At 59.3% G+C, this 17,617-nt stretch overlaps 1 protein-coding gene across 4 annotated transcripts; it reads left to right on the forward strand.

The window, feature by feature from the left end:
- Positions 1 to 335: 335 nt before the first annotated feature.
- On the forward strand, positions 336 to 16,161 carry PDLIM7 (PDZ and LIM domain 7). 4 transcript variants are annotated; one of them, XR_011525437.1, is made up of 13 exons: positions 336 to 518; positions 1,461 to 1,567; positions 5,289 to 5,440; positions 5,519 to 5,549; positions 6,003 to 6,121; positions 6,771 to 6,907; positions 7,038 to 7,074; positions 7,267 to 8,105; positions 8,256 to 8,493; positions 9,506 to 9,686; positions 15,329 to 15,449; positions 15,549 to 15,664; positions 15,823 to 16,161. XR_011525437.1 is itself a non-coding variant. In XM_008543636.2 (13 exons), exons 2-13 carry the CDS (start codon positions 1,472 to 1,474, stop codon positions 15,907 to 15,909), a joined length of 1,377 nt encoding a protein of 458 aa, XP_008541858.1. In that variant the 5' UTR covers positions 336 to 518; positions 1,461 to 1,471; the 3' UTR covers positions 15,910 to 16,161. The 4 variants fall into 4 exon arrangements, 3 of the variants coding, with proteins under 3 accessions (XP_008541858.1, XP_070426342.1, XP_008541859.1); XM_008543636.2 differs by having other exon boundaries at positions 8,044 to 8,105; XM_070570241.1 differs by having other exon boundaries at positions 384 to 518; positions 5,879 to 6,121; positions 8,044 to 8,105.
- Positions 16,162 to 17,617: the final 1,456 nt, after the last annotated feature.

Consider the following 17,617-nt stretch of genomic DNA (forward strand, 5'->3'; position numbering starts at 1 on the left):
TCCTCAGATTTAGAAATTCTGGAGCCGCCGATGGCTGCGCCTCACGCCAAACAATGCCAATCCTCACGGCGGCCCCGCAAGGCGAGTATTACTGTCCCATTTTTCCGGGGACGAAACTAATGTTCAGAGACGACTAATGCCCAGACCTGTTTGATTTCGAAGGCTGCCTTCGTTTCACTCGGCCAGCGGGAGGCGCAAGGCTCCGGGCCCGCGGCTGGCTGGGCTCCTAGACACAGCGGCCGGCAGCCCAGCCCCGCCCAGGCCCTGGCCCACCAAGGGGACCCGGGCGGGCTGTGCCTTCCAGCTCAAAGCGAGACGGGACTTCGTGATTGGGCGGGGAGGGAGGATGGGGTGGGGATAGGGGGCGTGGCCTGACGGGGCGTGGCTTTGGGCCCCGCCCCCTCCCGCGGGCTCAAAGCGGACAGCGGCCGTGGGGGCGGGGTCAGAACACTAGCAGCCGATCCCAACGCGGCTCCTGGGAGGTCGCCGCCGAGCAGCGCCCCGGCGGGGCCGAGCAGGTACGGGCGACAGCGCGGGGCGTCTCGGGCTAGGCCAGGGGAGGGGCAGAGGCCTGCTGGGGACCACAGAGGGCGTTAGGGGTTGTGGCCAGCGCTGCGCTTCCTCCCTCGGGCCCGGGCCGCCGCCCCCGCCTTCCTGCGGCGAAGCAGGCTGCGGTGGGACCGATTGGCGCCTGCGCCGCTTCCTGAGCCCGGGACTCGGCCAATGCATAGGGCTCCGGCGGGGAACCAGAGGGAAACTGAGTCACGTCGGAACGGCAGCAGGCCTTTGTGGGAGGCACCACCCCCATAGGTTCCAGGATCAATCCCCTTCCTGGCCACGCTTTGGGGTCCCAGCCCCGACCGGTCTCCGCAGAGTCTGAGCCCCCAGCGCTCAGGGGTCCCGCCCTTGTTCCCAGCAGCCTCGCCCGGTCCTGAAATGGCTAGGACCCGCTCCGGCAGCCTCCCTCCCCACCCCTCCCCCCTCGCGCCCCGAGCCCCCGTGTTCTGCCTCCGCTGGCTCTCTGCACAGTGTCAGCTTACACGCCTTATATAGTCCGAGCAGGCTCCAGCCGCGGCCTGCCTGCCGGGACCTGGGGGCGGGGGAGAGGAACGCCGGCCCCTGACTCACCCCGCCGCCGTTCCGAGGCTCAAGACTGGCTTCGGGGGGAGACCGTGCCAAATTAGCCCTGCGGCTCACCCTGGATGCAAAGAACCTCAAGACTGAGTTCAGGCTCCCCTTACTGTTCCATTCCCTCCGGCAGGAGGGTTGCCCCTGTCTTTCCAAAGTGAGGTCTGCCAGCCAGCAGCCCAGCCAAACCTGACAAGGTGCGCGCCTGGCCATGCCCCGGGTGTGCTCAGCGTCTCCCCGTGCCTGCCTGGCACTAGTCCAAGGCGGGTGTCCAGAGCTGGGCCTGCCTGCACACTCACTATGCCAGCTACTCACCTTCTGTCTCCTCTCAGGAGTGGACACCATGGATTCCTTCAAGGTGGTGCTGGATGGGCCAGCACCTTGGGGCTTCCGGCTGCAGGGGGGCAAGGACTTCAACGTGCCCCTCTCCATCTCCCGGGTGAGCCTAGGTTGGGGGAGGGGCTCCCCCAGGAGTCTTTGGGTGCTCAGGTTTCCAGTGGGTGATGGGAGGAGTCTGAGCAGGAGTGAGCCAGGGCCAGTAGTCCAGGAGGTGACCAGGTCCAAGATGTGCTGGGCATCTGCCACAAGGACTCCCAACTAGGTGGATACTGGGAAAGGAATCCTGATATTTCCCAAGCACTGCACTGTACCTGATGCCATTCCACGAAACTCCCAGGGCCACCTCTGAGGCTCCAGCCATATGTCCATTCTGCAGGAGGGGAGCCTGAGATCTCCAGGAAATGTCTAGGCCCTTGAGGGAGCAATGCTTGGAACTAGCCCGCTGGCAGGACACTCTGATTGCAGAATCTCACTTCATCCTCATTGCCACCCAGGGAATAGCAGTTGTCATCCTGTTTTTCCAGATGAGGGAACTCAGGGCTCAGAGAGGTGGAGGGCTTCCTCCAGTAACTCCATGGCAAAGCAGGGATTGGAATTCAGGCACGGGAGTGGCCTGCAGTTTTTGTAGTTACAAGAGTCATGAGGGTCTCTTTCCAGCCTCTCTGAGGACCTCCATCCCCCACTGGTCCCATTCAGAATACAGTGGCCTTTGACCCCAAACAGAGGTGTGGGGCAGGTCTCTAGGGCTCTGACTCCTAAGAGCCTGCCCTGGCGGGGGTGGAGCTAGGGGCTGGCTCCTCCCTGTGGCAGGGGGATTGCCTTATAAGCCCAAGAATGCAGCCCCATGCTGGGATGGCCATCTGGTGGCTGGAGTCTGCAGAGCCGAGAAAGGCTGTCCTGGGCCTGGACCCCTGAACCCCACTTGTGGGCCCCTCAGCTGATGACCACCAGGCCATGGCAGTAGCTGTAGGGTCAGTTGTGGGACATAGACAACAAACTACCTGCCCAGAGAGGATGAGGGCTGGTGTCTCTGACTGTGGCCTAGGGGTCAGTATGGGGCGGGGACTTCCTGTCCCCACATCCGCCTGTGCAGAGAGGCCCACCCGGGCGCCTGGTGGGCAGGCGGCTGTTGGCAGGAAGCCCAGGGCAGGCACAGCCTGGAGGGGGTCAGAAGGTTGTCCAGGCTCTGCCCAGCCTGAGAGGGGCCCCAAGGCGGAGTCTGTCTGTGGGAGTTAGGTTTGGTAACCAGGGCAGGCAGGCGGTCACTCTTCTTCCCAGGGACCTTTCCATGGGGTTCCCCTGGAAATTGTCCTGCCGGCAGGGTAGCTAAGAACAGTGGTGCCCCTGCAACTCACACACCCAACCCTGTACAGTCCTGACACCGTGCCAGCCCAGAAAACCTGTCCTCTATCCCCCTCCCTGGAAAGTGCTGGCCAGTGTGACTGGGGAGCTTCAGGCCTTGGCTGGCCTCTGAGACTGTTTCTTCCTTGGTGAGGATGGGCAATGTAGTAGCCTGGGCGATGGACTTTCACATGTGGCCTGTTGGGGGAACCCTGGGCCTGGGCTCCCTTCTCAGCAGCCCTAGCATGTGGGTGGGGCGGTGAGCTGAGCCCAGCCCTGGAGTTGGACCTAGGCCCTGGTGGGTGGGCTGGTGGGGTGGTCTTTTCTGCGCTGAGCCGGCCCCTTCTCTCTCCCCTGACCCCAGCTTAGAGGGAGGAGGGAGGGGCTGGGACTGGCTGTGGGCCCAGGCCTGGGAGATGAGGTAACGTCTGGGACTTGGGGGTTGGGCTGCTCCGTGGAGCCCTCAGGCTGACTCACCCCCACCCCATGCAGTGTCCAGCCCCTTGGCTCTTCCCCTCCTTGGTACTTAGGGCCTCCCTGCTTCTCTCTCCAGCCACCCCTCTACCCCCCACCTCGTCAGTTCTCTCCTGCTTCTTTCTCCACCTCTCTGACCACTCTCCCATCCCTCATGTGCTTCCTGTCTTCCTCACTCAGGAAAGGAAGTAGTCCCCAACTCCCCACCCCATTTTCAGGGAGCCAGCTGCTCCTGGCCCCCACCAAGACCCTCACATCAAGCTCAGCACACACCTCCCAGGGGCCTGTATGGGAGGGAGTGGCTGGACCAGGTTTCCCTTCTACTGACTCACCGTAACCTTGAGTAAGTCATTTCCCCTCAGGGGCGTCACTTCCCCATACGCGTTACAAGCTGGTCGTTGGATTGAACTGGAGGTAAGATAGGGGATTCAGGCCCCAAACTCAGCCAGGGCTCAGGGGGTCTTTCCAGGTGGGCTGATCTCTGAGTTGGGCCCCAACACTCAGCAGAGGTGGCCTAGTGTAGCGGAACCTTAGGGTCAGGGTCAAACCTGGCCCTGCCTCTTGCTAGGTAGGCATCTTGAGGCAAGCTCCTTAACCTCTCTGTTTCCCCAGGTATAATCTCAGCCCCTACTCCACAGGGTTGTTGGAAGATTCAGTGTCGGTGTGTGGCAATGCTAGGTGCTCAATAACTGTAAGCTGCTATTCTTACTATCTAGCAGGTGGAAAAGGAGCCACCAGCTGTCTGATCCCTCCAACCTCCCAAGCATGAAATAGAGCTGTCAAACCCAGCTCTCCTTTCTTGCCCCAGTGCTGTCAGTCTCTGCGTCTGGGCCCTCTGCCCTCTCTCTGGAACCGCTTGCTTCCCCGCTCCCTGCCTCAGCTCCATCTGTGCATTGGCCCACTGAGGAGCCTTCCAGGGGTCACAGGCAGCCTATATCCTCCAGCCCCCCTCCACCCTCTGAGGTGCAAATCTGCCTTCCAGCAGTTCCCCACAGAAGCCTGCTCAATGCCAGGCCCCTTGCTGGATGGCCGAGCAGCCCTGTGGGCTGAGACCCATGAAGAGTGGCACTGCCCCTGCCTAGGTTGCTGCCACTGGGCTAGAGGGCTGGGAGGGTCCAGTGGGGTTTGTCAGGGTCACCTCTACTGGAGGCCTGGGAGATACTCCACCCCAGGCCTTCAAACTGCTATTGGCCAGTCCTAACGTCAAGGCCAAGTCCTGGTCCCTTCACCCGCTAGACAGCACAACCTACTCTCCTTTCACCAAGGCCCACTGCCTCCCAGAAATCATCCTTGATGGTCTCAGGTCATGCTGGAGTACCCACTCCTTCCAGCCTACTGTTGCCCCTCATGGACCATAGGAACCAGGGATTCCCAACTCAGAGCCGGAAGGATTGGAGGAGAGAGTAATAAGGCAATTGGAGGCTTGGAGGTGACACTCATTTATAGCCACTGAAGCCCCAGCTGACACCTTTGTTCTCCTTCAGGCACTGTTCACTGGGATCCTGGAGATGATGGGGCCTATTCCTGGCTCTTAAAGGGTCCTGGCAGATCGTTGCAGATGCCCCCAGGGCAGGGTGCTGGGAGCGTAAGAGGTCCATGAGAGCACCCAGTAGTGTCTGGGAGGAACTTACCGGGTGCACAAGCCAGAGGGCATGTCTGAGGGGTGGAATAGCCTGGGCAGGAGGCCAGCAGGGGTCTGAAAAGGCTGTGGTTGGAGTTGAAAAGCTTGGGGTTTAGCTTGAGGGTGGCTGCTTGTTGATGTCATAGCAGTTTCTGGATTGTGGGGAGCGTCGTGGAGGTGAATAAATAAATAAGCAGGGCAACTGTGAAGCTCAGGTGAGCCCCACCCTTCCCAGATTGTTTTAGTATCCAGCAGCTGCCTAGAAACATGTTGAATGAAGCAGTCCCTGGGTTCTGGAAGTGGGGCAGCTTACAGGGTTGACTACTGTTGGCCTCAGTTTGGTCTGCAGAGTCTTGGGCCTCCCTGACCCTCTGTCTCTCCACAGCTCACTCCTGGAGGCAAAGCTGCGCAGGCTGGCGTGGCGGTGGGTGACTGGGTGCTGAGCATCGACGGTGAGAATGCCGGGGGCCTCACGCACATTGAAGCCCAGAACAAGATCCGTGCCTGCGGGGAGCGCCTCAGCCTGGGTCTCAGCAGGTATGCCGGCGCTGGCCTGCCCAGTGGGTGGGGGCCCTCGGGCCTGGCTCGCCATCACCACTTCCCCTTCTCCTCCAGGGCCCAGCCGGCTCAGAGCAAACCGCAGAAGGTAGACCTCGGGCCTGGGACATCTGGGCGGTGGGCGGGGTGGGATTGGACGCCCGGGCTAACCTGCCCTCCCCAGTGCAGGCTCAGTACCCCTGTCCTTCGCCGCGAGTAGAGGGCGGAGGCCGGAGCTGGGGAGAGTCTGGGGAACTGGGAGTTGGGCCGGGGGCTGCCGCACGGTCCGGGTACCACGCATGTCTGCCTGTCTGTCTGCACGCTACCTCCCGCCGGCCTGTACTGCAAGCAGTGCTCATCTGCCCTCCGGCCTGCGTGGGCTGAGATCATCGCTCCCAGATGGGCCCCTTGAAACTCAAGTTGTCTCCTCCCCTGTAGCCCCTGGCCAGATGTGTGGGGGCGGGGCTGGAGCGCCACTGTCCTCTCGGCGCCAGGGGGGCGCCCCACTCCCGCCCAGGCCCCCGCCCTCCCTGCCCGGCTCTGTGGCTCTGTCTCCGCCCAGGCCCTGGCCCCCGCCGCGGACCCCCCGCGGTACACCTTTGCACCCAGCGCCTCCCTCAACAAGACGGCCCGGCCCTTTGGGGCGCCCCTGCTGGCTGACGGCGCCCCGCAGCAGAATGGGTACGTCGGTCCTGCCCGCCCACCGCCCACACCATGTGTCTGCGGCCTCACGCCCGCTGCTGCTCCGTCTGCGCTGCACCCCAGCCGGGCCGGAACCGTGTGGCAGCAACCCCTGGCGGCTGGGGCGGGGGCTGCAGGCACAGGGACCCTCCAAGGGTGTGGCTCCTGGCCAGGCCCTCCAGGCCCCGCCCTCCCTGGGGCTCTGAACGAGGCAGCACCCCCCGCCGGCGGCCCCGGGGTTGGGGTGTGGGGTCGGGCCGACTGAGCCGCAGACACTCAGTGCAGGCTTGCCCCTGGCTACTTTGACCCCTTGCCGTCTTTCTTCTTCCCTTGTCTGTCCCTTTATCTGTCCATCTGTCTATTTCCTTCACAGGTGCAGACCCCTGACAAGTCAGTGAGACCCCTCTGCCTGTCCCTCTCTTCCTTCCTTTTGGCACTCTGGGCGGTGGCCCCTCCCCACCCTGGCTGCCTTCCTCTCACCCTGACTGCCCTCTTCCCCTCTCACTTACCTGCCCCCTGCCCCACACAGGGCCCTGGCCTTGCCCTTCCCACTCTCCCATCACCATAGCCCACGTGTACCAAATCCAGGGAGGGGCTGCCCCCACTGCCCACCCTCAGCATGAGGTTCTGAGCCACACCCTCCCCACAGACAGCCGCTCCGACCGCTGGTCCCAGATGCCAGCAAGCAGCGGCTGATGGAGGACACAGAGGACTGGCGGCCGCGGCCCGGGACAGGCCAGTCCCGTTCCTTCCGCATCCTCGCCCACCTCACGGGCACCGAGTTCAGTAAGTGTCAGCCCAGGGCAGGGCGGACTCTCCTCCTGGTCCCCAGCCTGCCCTGTGACCCTCTGCCAGGGTTCAGGGCTCGGGTGACCCTCTGTCTTCTCTTCATCAATGCCTGCCTCTGCCCTCTCAGTGCAAGACCCGGATGAGGAGCACCTGAAGAAATCAAGGTAAAAGGACGGGCGCCAGTCTGTTTGTGACCCCTGCCTCTCCCAGGCCAGCCCCCACCCTGTGTCTGCTCCTGGGGATCCCCAGCCAGGGTACACCATTCTCCTTCCTTCTTTTCTTCCTTCCTTCCTCCTGTTCTTCCTCCCTTCCGTCTCTCCTTCCTTCCACTCCCTCTTTCTCTCTCTGCCCCTCAGGGAAAAGTATGTCCTGGAGCTGCAGAGCCCACGCTACACCCGCCTCCGGGACTGGCACCACCAGCGCTCTGCCCACGTGCTCAACGTGCAGTCGTAGCCCAGCCCTCACCGGCCGGCTGCCCTCTCTGCCTCTGTCTTTCTGTTCCTCCTGCCCAGGGCACCCCCCCTTGATGCCTCCAGCTTCTGCCTCCTTCACCCACCCCTTTCCTGCCCCTGGACTGAGCCTCCTGCTGGCCTGGCCCTGGCCGCCCACCTGGCACAGGGCCCGGCTCCGTCTGCCACTGCCTTCCCTCTTTGCCCTGTGGTACTGCTGTCTGCCGGGTCTGTGCTGGCTTGGGCATGGAAATAAACATTCTCAGCCTTGCTTTCTCTGCCTCTGTTTTCTATCTTTGTGGGCTTGGTGTGCGTTTTGGGTGTGGGGGTGTTAGGTGGTTCAGACCCAGTTTGGGCCCTGCTAGTCTGGGTCTTAGTGGGAGGGAGTACCCAGCAAAGGGGGCCCTACCATCAGAGCCAGATTTCTGGGATGAGGGGAGCCCCAAGAGCTGCCCGAGAAGCGAGAGCCCTGCTCTACTTCCCAGCCCTGTACAACAGATTAGCTGGCTGGAACCTGGCTAGGAGAAGCTGCCCTACCCATTCCTACCCCAGTGGACCTGGAATCCAGCCCCGTAGCTCTCATACACCCAGGCATCTCCCATGGGGCCAGCAGGACCAAGATTGGGGGGTGGGGCCATGCCAGGAACCTCAGCTGTGCAGGGCCTTGAATGCCAGATCTTGCAGCCAGGTGCCCAGGACAGAAGCCCCAACCCCAGCCTCAGCTACACCCCAGGAACCCTGGCCTGGTGAGAGAGAGTGGGCTTGGGCCTGGGGAAGGGTGGGTAGCCTCCAGGGGTGTGGGGGTGGCGGGCCCCTCCAGGTTGCCTTGGGCTCTAACCCTTGTCCTTTGGGGTTCCTGAGCATCCCCCTGGAGCCACTTTCCTTGGCCCTGGCAGGCCCTACCACCCCCAGCCCCACCAGCCGCCCACCCTGGGCTGTGGACCCTGCATTTGCCGAGCGCTATGCCCCGGACAAGACGAGCACGGTGCTGACCCGGCACAGCCAGCCAGCCACCCCCACGCCTCTGCAGAACCGCACCTCCATCGTGCAGGCAGCTGCTGGAGGGGGCACAGGAGGGGGCAGTGGCAACAATGGCAAGACTCCTGTGTGCCACCAGTGCCACAAGGTCATCCGGTGGGTGGCCCTGTTCCATTCCTACCCTGGCCTTTCCTGTCCCGGAGCCCAACCCTGGCATCTTTCCGACCTCTGCTCCCCTGTCTGTCTCCCCACTCATCTCAGCTGCCACAACAGGAAGATAAACATTCAGTTCCCAGTTGGAGTTGGGGTAGAGACCTGGCCTGGGTCCTCAGACTCTGAATCCTGCATTACGTACCGCCCCCTGCCCAACATCAGCTGCTATCAGCATTTGTCCTGGTCAGATGGAGGAAGTGCCAGTGGCATGTGCATGCTGCACCTCTGGACTCACTGCCCCCTGGGCAGGGAAGGGACTGCCCCCAGCCCCACCGCCTCTCTCCCTCCTGCTTGCTGTCTCTCTCTCTGCTGAGCCTCTGCTCTCAGAGCAGACAGTAGCCAGAGGCCCCTCCCTCTCTACACTGCTCTCTGGGGCCCAGCAGGGTCACACCGCTCCAGAGTCAGCGTGCCAGATTCAGAGCCTTCCTAGCTCTCAGCCCCAGCCCTGCCCTGCCCTCGACTCCTGTCAGCTCTTAGGCTCTGCAAAGCAGCCCTCCTTCAGAAACCCCTGTTTATCTGGGACCTGTGGCCCCCGCCCTAGGCCAGAAGCACAAGATGGGCACCAGGGGCAGCTCAGGTGCCCACTGGTCTCCAGGACTCCTGGGCACCCTGGCCTCCTGCCCCTCAGGGCACCGGTTCCTCTGGTTTGGCTCATTGGACCCAAGTCAGCAGGGCAGCCGCCCCCCCCCCGCCCCGTGTAGCTGTTCTCCCTGTTTCAGCACCGCCCCCTCCCTCTTCTCCTGTCATCAAAGCAGTGCCGCAGCGTCACTCTTGCTGTGTGACCTTGGGCAAGTCACCTCCCAAGCCTGTTTTCTCCCGTATCTGGAAAGTGGGGAGAATGAACTTCCCTTTTGAGGCTTCAGAATAGGTGTTCAGTAAAGCCACCTGGGCTCTGGCCGGGAGCCCCCACCTCAGTTGCAGACACGCCCTCTCACTGCCCTCACCTCCCGCTCAGGGGCCGCTACCTGGTGGCGCTGGGCCACGCATATCACCCTGAGGAGTTTGTGTGCAGCCAGTGTGGGAAGGTCCTGGAAGAGGGCGGCTTCTTTGAGGAAAAGGGTGCCATCTTCTGCCCACCCTGCTACGACGTGCGCTATGCGCCCAGCTGTGCCAAGTGCAAGAAGAAGATCACAGGCGTGAGTGGGCCGGGGGTGGGGGGCGACCCTGTCAGCAGTGGGGAGTGCTGTTGAGCAACTACCAGGCCTGGGGGCTCCCCTGCGTGACCCCTTTGGGTCCTTAGCGGCCTCATAAATGGGCTGCTGTATTGACCTTGCTTTATGTTAGCCTGGATCCTCTTAACAAATGACCGAAATCCTGCTCAAAAGGGCTCAAGCCAAAGAGAAATATATTGGCTCAAATAACTGGCAAACCCAAGGGGCACTAACTTCAGGCCCAGCTGAATGCCGGTTCCAGGGTGGTCGGGACTCCTTTTCTGCCACTTTGCCTGAGTTTTCATCTGTATTGGCTTCATTCCCAGCATGCTTTTCCCTAGAAGGTGGCAATGATGGTGCCATAGCAGCTCCAGGGTTCATCTCCCCCACTTAGCTCTACAAAGTGAACGAGAGCACCTCTGGGCCAGTCCATGCATCATCGAGAGTCCCTGTGCTGATGCTCATTGGCCTGGCTTGTGTCACATGCCAATCTCTGAACCAAGCCCTTTGATTCGTATTGGCCAGGCCTGGGTGACACCCATCCCTGGAGCAAGGGTCGGGTTGCCCCCCGCATGAACCACAGACTGAGAGTGAGGGAGGATTGGTTCCCTGAAATAAAACCAGGATGACCTTACCTGAAGAAGAGAAGTGCTGGTCAGGCCAAAACAAGAGATAGCTGCTATGCCAGTGGGATCGCATTCAGCTGTAATAACAGAAAATCCCATTACAGAGCTGTAAATCAGAAGGGGTTATTGACTTCACTCCTGAGAATTCCAGGGCTGGAACAGCAGCTCAACGATGCCTTTAGGTTTTTCCTGCTTTGGGGCTCTGAAATCCTTAGCATGTGGACCTTTGTCCCCAAGCTTATCTATTGTGGTCACCAGATGGCTGCTCAAGCCCCAGCCTTTATATTCTTGTTGTAGGCAGAAAGGAGAGAGAAGGGGCAAATGGCATTCCTTTGACAAGGTTTTGACTTTGACTCTGGAAGAAAAAGTAGAAACTTGTATCTTTATCTCAGTGGTGGAATTGTTCTCCTATGAACACTTGGGCCGCAGGGCAAGCTGGCAAACCCTGTATTTTAACTTACATCCTCCATAAGAGATTAAGGCAAGAGAGAAGGGTGCTGTGACAGGCTGTTGAAAGGCCAGTCCACAGTGTTTTCTGCCCCTAACACATGAGCAAACTGAAACTCTAACAGATAACTCAGTGTGCTCGAAGGGCACAGGACTACTGAGTGGCAAAACCAGAAATTCAGACTCAAAAACTTGTGATTCAAAATCCTCTTCTTCCTGCTGAAGCTAAACCTTCAGCATAGCCCGGCCAGGTTTCCTGCAGACCAACCTAGGTGCCAGCCAGAGCCAGGCTTTCGACTTGGGTAGGTGCATGTCATGAGCGAACAGTGACTGGCTGTCTGCCTTCCTCCATTTGTCTCTTTTTTAGCTGTGGGTAGTGTTCCAAGCAGTGTGCCCCATGCTGGGGACACTTCGTGAAGAAACAGACGTGGGTCCTGCCCCCAGGAGCTCACCCTGGGGAGGGGGTCGCAGAGGGTGTCAGGGGCTAAGGGCAGAGCAAGAGAAAAGGGGGGTGGGACAGGCAGGGCGACAAGCTGAGGGGGTTCCCGTTGCACACGTATGGAAACACGCCCAGAGAGGGGCAGAAACTGCCCAAGGCTGTAGCACTTAAGAGGCTGCAGCACCTAAGGGCCAGCGCGAGCGGCTCCAGGCACTGTTGCCTCCCAGCTTGGGCTCTTCCTGCCACTTCTGCTTCTCCTTATTTCTGGATCCACAGTTGGAGCTACCAGATGTGGCCAGAGAGCTCTGGTCATGTTCATATTAGTGAGGATTAACTTGACCTCGAATGATAGAAAACTCAAAATAATGGCGGCATATTTCTCATCCAGGAAAGTCCAGAGGGGGGCATCCAGGACTGGTAGGCAGATCCAGGCTCCTGTATCTTCTTGCTCAGCCATTCTCACTATGGGCCCCCTTTCATTCATCATCCAAGATAGCTCTTGACTCAGCCGAAATTTCCACATTGCAGCCAGCAGGAGTCAGAAGGGGAAGGATGGATAGAGGGCCTGTGGCACCCATCTTTAGAAGATGCTGCCTCCCGACCCTTCTGCTTCCATTCATTGGCCAGAACTCAGTCGCATGACCACACTGAACTGCAAGGGAGGCTGGTGAATATAGTCTATTTGGGGCAGCCATGTACCCAGCAAAAAATGGGGATTCTATCAGTAGACAGGAAGAGGAGAATGGATATTAACACAGTCTTTGTTGTTATAATGACAGTTCTCCTTGTGGGGTACTTGCTGTGTGTAGACATCCAGCTTCACAATCGTACTACGAAGTCAGTTTGATTATTTCTATCTTACAGATGAGGGAATTTTGCCCAAGATCATAGTCATTTCCCTACCAGCCTAGGCAACACCCCTTGGACTGTTCTGGCAGAATGGGCTGGATCCCAGAACCCTTCTTGAGCTGGGCATCTGGATTTGCTTCCCATATATCAAGGCCTGTTGTTCGCTGACTGCTCTGCCTGCATCCCACTGCACTCTGGGCCAGCCCCGCCCCAGTCCCGGGTGGGCAGGGCTGTCACTCAGGCCACAGTTGGAGAGCTGAGGCTCCCAGGGCCTGGCTGGCTCCTGGGTGCTGGAGTGAGCCTTGGGTGGCAAACCTTGCTCCTGCCCCGACCCAGGCCAGTGGCTCCACAGAGCAGCCCAGGGGCCCTCAGCTCCCCATCTTGCAGGGAGTCCAGGGCCTGACAGAACCTAGGGAGCCCCCACCTCCCCCTCCAAGGGGCAGGAAGTTGACCTCCCCAACCTGCCATGGGCTTCATGCCCTGCCTCTTCCCAGCGCTCGGGACTGTGCCTGTCTTCGAAGCTCAGCATGGAGCAGGGAGAGAGAGACAGAGCACACTATCAGATTGTTTCAGTCAAGTTGGAGGGAAGATCTGAGAGCTAGGGGGACACATTAGAGTGGACCTGCCCTGGTCTGGGGACTATCTGGGACCCTATGCTGTGAAGGCTCACCACTCACCAGCAGCACCCTCACTCCAGTGCTCCATTTTGCCAATGTGCTGTTTCCCTCACTGCAGGGCCTTTGCACAGGCTATCCTGTCTGCCAGGAACACTCTTTAGCACCCTCTTTACCTTGTTCCTTCTCATCTGGGACCCAAATATCACTTCTTCAGGAACACCTTCCCTGATACCCATTCTCCCCACCAGACCAGACCGCCCCCCGCACACAATTTGCACTACCCCCTAGTCCTTTTGTCCCATCCCTTCCCCAGATGTGAACTCCATGGGCTGGGACCAGGGCTGTTTTGCTCACGCTTTATACTGGGCCCCACATATAGGAAGTGGTCAGTAAATGCTGGAAGGAGTGGATGAAGTGGTCTCTAAGCTGAACTTAAAACATGAGTAGGAATTCACTTGGAGAAGGATCTGGGGAGGGTGCTGCAAGCAGAGGGAATAGCTTCTGTCCCAAGGCGACACCCAGGATGGGTGTGAGATGAGACAGAAGAGGTGGACAGCGGGGAGCTGGGAGCTGATGAGGTCAAATGTGCCTCAGCCAGCGTCCTCTGGGGCAGTGGGGAGACAGCTAGAGAAGGGGAACCGAGGCTGCTGGGACCTGGTCAGGGCAGTGGGGATGGAGAGGCAGACAGATTTAGGAAACTTTAGGGGATAAAATAGTGACAGCTGACAGGTTCTTCTGAATACCAGCAGAAACCTGACTGCCTGCCCACACACCGCCTGGGCCCCACTCTGGGCTCCTCAAGCCTCTGCGCCCATTCCCCTGTCCTGCCAGCTCACGGCCACATTGCTTCCCCTGGATCCTTTGCTCCTTGAAAAGAGGCAACACCGGGCAGTGGGAAGAGCCAGCTTTGGAGGCAGCCAGGCTTGGGCACGAAATCCATTTCTGCCATCTATTGGCTGTGTGATCTGGGGCAAGTTGCTCTCTCTGGGCCTCACTAAAGTCGGGGTGGCAGTAACTTCCTGGTCAGGGTGGTTGTGAGGTGTACGTCAGATGTGACATCGATGTTGTAGAAGGCACAGGTGGGCGTCTGAGAGCTACATGCTGCTCACACATGTCTTGCTTGGTCCACAGTTTCGTTTTTAAATTAGCTAATATTTAAAAATCAGGAGATTTCACTTTACCACGGAGATTTCCACCTGAGTGTTCCAGGCATTCCTAAATGAACTGGTCAGCACCACCCCTACAGGCAGAACAGGTGCTTCGCCGTGACACGGTACCCACCCTGCCGTATGGTGTAGCCACCTGGCCCTGGCAGGCACTGGGTCTGGGACCCCTGGCTTCAAATGCGGGGCCATCCTCACAGCAACCCTGGAAGGCTGGGGTTAGGTTCCTGTTTCACAGGAGAAGGAACCAAGTGTCAGGAGAAGGTAAAGCTGTTGGCAACCTCACCCAGCTAAGAAACAAGGTCTGGCTGAACCCCCAGATCTGACCCCCTTGAGGCCCTATACTTCCTGCTCCAGATCTAAATGCTGCTGGCCCTGCTTGGCCTGAGGGTTCTGGGGATTGACAGCCCAACACCAGGGAGAGCTGAGCTCTGCCCAGAGTAATTCAAAAACCACTCATTGATAGGCACACATGGGGCCAGGCCCTGTTGGGACTTAGCAGTTAATGGAACAGTTGATGGTTCCTGCTCTCCTGGAGCTTACCTTTGAGCAGGAAGAAGGGGGAAGAGGCAGATGATAAGCAGTGGACACAATAGGTAAATTACCTGGTAGCATGTTAGTAAGAGAAGAGTTATGGAGAAAAGGAAAACACGGAGATAAAGGTATTGGGAGCATGGTGTCGGGAAGGCAGGTTGGAGTATGAACTGGTGTCATCACAGTGGACCTCATGGAAAAGGTGACATTTGAGCAGAAACCTGAAGGTGGTGAGGGCTGAGCCTTGCAGAAATGGGCAGAGCAGTTCAGGCAGGGGGGTGGCTGATGTGGCGCTCCAAGACTGCTGTGCCTGGCGCATCAGCCGTGGGTGAGAGGCCATCTGGGGAGAGCAAAGGGACAAAGGCCAGACCGCTGCCCCTGGGCCCTTCATAGGGCTGTGGCTTTTGCTCAGAGAAATGTGGAGCAAGCAGGAATTCGAGCAGAGGGGGATGTGGACTGGCTCAGGTTGACATCTGTCTGTAGGGCCAGAAGGAGGAGCTTGGAGGCCAGTTTTGTGCAGTCACCCGGGCCAGAGCTGCCCGAGGGTCACATCCTGCATCAGGGAGGCTGAGAAAAGTGGTTGGAATCTGGCTGCATCTTGGAAGTAGACCCAACAGGATTTCCTGGAGGATCTGATGTGGGGCCTGAGAGAAAGGGGGGAACTTGGCCTGTGTAGATGGAAGGATGGAGTTGCCATCAACTGAGGTGGAGATGGCTGTGGGAGGAGCAGGTTTGGGGGCCAGAGATTGGGAGCTTGGCTATGGATGTAGCAAGTCTGAGAGGCATGGATTTCCATGGGGAGACTGCAGGGGTGGAGATAGAGAGAGGGAGGGTGGGGGTAAAGATGTAACCTTTACTCTGGGAAGGAAGAGAGCCCAAGGCCAGCCTTCTTGTGTCCTGGGCTCTGGAGTGGAGGGGGCTGAGCCCCCTGGTGACTGTCGCCTCCTCCCAGGAGATCATGCATGCCCTGAAGATGACCTGGCACGTGCATTGCTTCACCTGCGCAGCCTGCAAGACGCCCATTCGTAACCGGGCCTTCTACATGGAGGAAGGGGCACCCTACTGCGAGCGAGGTACCTGGTGGGCCAGGCGAGGCAGCGAGGCCCAGGGAGGGGGGCGGGGTGTGGGGCAGGCGAGAACGGCACCCCCTTCCTCTTTGTGTTGGCCTCCAGACTATGAAAAGATGTTTGGCACAAAATGCCGTGGCTGTGACTTCAAGATTGACGCCGGGGACCGCTTCCTGGAGGCACTGGGCTTCAGCTGGCACGACACGTGCTTCGTGTGTGCAGTGAGTGTGCCGCCCCAGACTCGGGTCCCAGCCCCAGTGCCCTGTGTTCTTCACCAGCCTCCCTCCCACCCCCGCCTCTGGGATTCATGAGAGGTTGGGAAGGGACCTCCCCTGCCACCATCTGTCACCCCATGTGACTGGACCTTGGCTGTCCCCAGATATGTCAGATCAACCTGGAAGGAAAGACTTTCTACTCCAAGAAGGACAAGCCCCTTTGCAAGAGCCATGCCTTCTCCCACGTGTGAGCCCTGTCCATCCACTGCTGCCTTGCCCAGCCCAGCCAGAGAAGTCACTGGTTCTGGAGTCATCACCCCAAGATTTCTGAGGAGGGCAGACAAAGGTTGCCCCAACCCTGACTCCTGGCCCGAGCCTGGGGTTCCCTGGGCCCTGCCCCACCCCCTTCATCTACCCCGCACTTCCTCCACCACCCTCACACACCGGTGCTGGCCACACCAGCCCCTGTTCACGCCCAGTGCCACAATAAACCTGTATCCAGCTGTCCCGCGTGTGCTTCCCGCTACGCATTAGGGAAGGTGGGACTTGAGGCACATAGCAGAGTGGAGACTGAGATGGTTTTCCCAGGGCTGACCATCCTGGTGGTCCTTGTGATGGGGACATGGAGGGCTCCTGGTCATCAGGAGGAGGTAAAGGGGATGCCATGTGCTAGGCCCAGGCACTGCAAGTGAGGAGGTCACAGAAGGTGGAGTGGGAGTGGCCTGGCTTGGAGGTCAGAGGAAGTGGGTGTGCACCTGATGAGCTTGGACATGGAAAGCAGTGATGGCCAGAGTGAAGGCCCAGATGTGCCAGCTGCCATCTGTCCGCTGCAGCAGCAGAAGGGGCAGCTGGAAAGGGCAGCCCCCGGGTCCTGGGAGGCCACAAGTGCCAGGCCAAGGAGCTGGGACTACCTCCTGAGGGCAAGGTGGGGGTGGGGGGTCAGGGCACAGAAGAGTTTAAAATAGTGAAGCAACCAGTTCAGATCTGTGTTGTGGAAAGACCTCTGAGAGCCAAGAGCCACGAGCAGGGTGGACAGAAGGACGGAGAGTAGGAAGAGGGGCAGCAGCCAGGGGAAGGGAGGAGCAGGAGCTGACATGGCAGAGATGGGACCCAGTGACAGGTCCCAGGGAGCCTAGAGTGAGGGCCTGGGGGATGAGAGGTGGGGAGAGGAAGGAAGGAAACTTTGCCAGGGGTCTAGAATGGACCAGCTGTTCCTTACATCATCTCACATGATTTCCCTGCAGCCCCGTGAGGTGTCTGCAGTTAGACTCATTCATGGATGAAAGGTTAGGAGACCTGACCAAGGTCGCTGAGCCATGAGCCAGGCTAGAAGCCAGGCTGAAGCTGGGTGCACTGTCCCGGGCCTGGCTGGCACTGAGCACTGTTCACCAGTGAGTGTCCCTCTGGGAAGCTCACTTCTGCCTGGGACCTCAACGTCTGCAGCCTCTGGTGGTGGCCTCATCTTTCCCCAGGGCCCCTTGCTTCCCACTGCTGCCCTCCACCACCCTAGTGGGGACTGTCATCCCTCCTATCCCAAGCCTGGACTGGAGAGGGACCGAGGAGAGGGCCCAGACTAGGCCTGGACGACTCAGTGTGCCCATTGTCACCTGTCCTTTGGGGCTCCCTGGCATGAGGACTCTCAACACATCTAAAGTTGTTGGCATTCTCAGCAGGTCCTGGGGCCCACTCCCTTTAAGAGAAGAGAAGGGTCTGTTGTGTTCTCTTGAGGAGCCCTGGAGCATGAGTACAGGACTTCCTGTGTTATTTTCATGATGTCTTGCCAGAGCCTAGAACAGTCCCTGGCCCACAGTGGATGCCTAATGAATATTTGTTGTTGACTGAATGAGGTGCCTGTGGGACATTTAGGAGACCAACTCAGAGCAGCTGAAGATTCAAGTCTGGATTCACCTTGGATTCAATTCAAGAATGAGTTTGGGACAGGTCCGGCACAGTCATCAT

The sequence above is a fragment of the Equus przewalskii genome, chromosome 13 (genome assembly GCF_037783145.1).
Source record: "Equus przewalskii isolate Varuska chromosome 13, EquPr2, whole genome shotgun sequence".
Taxonomy (NCBI): domain Eukaryota; kingdom Metazoa; phylum Chordata; class Mammalia; order Perissodactyla; family Equidae; genus Equus; species Equus przewalskii.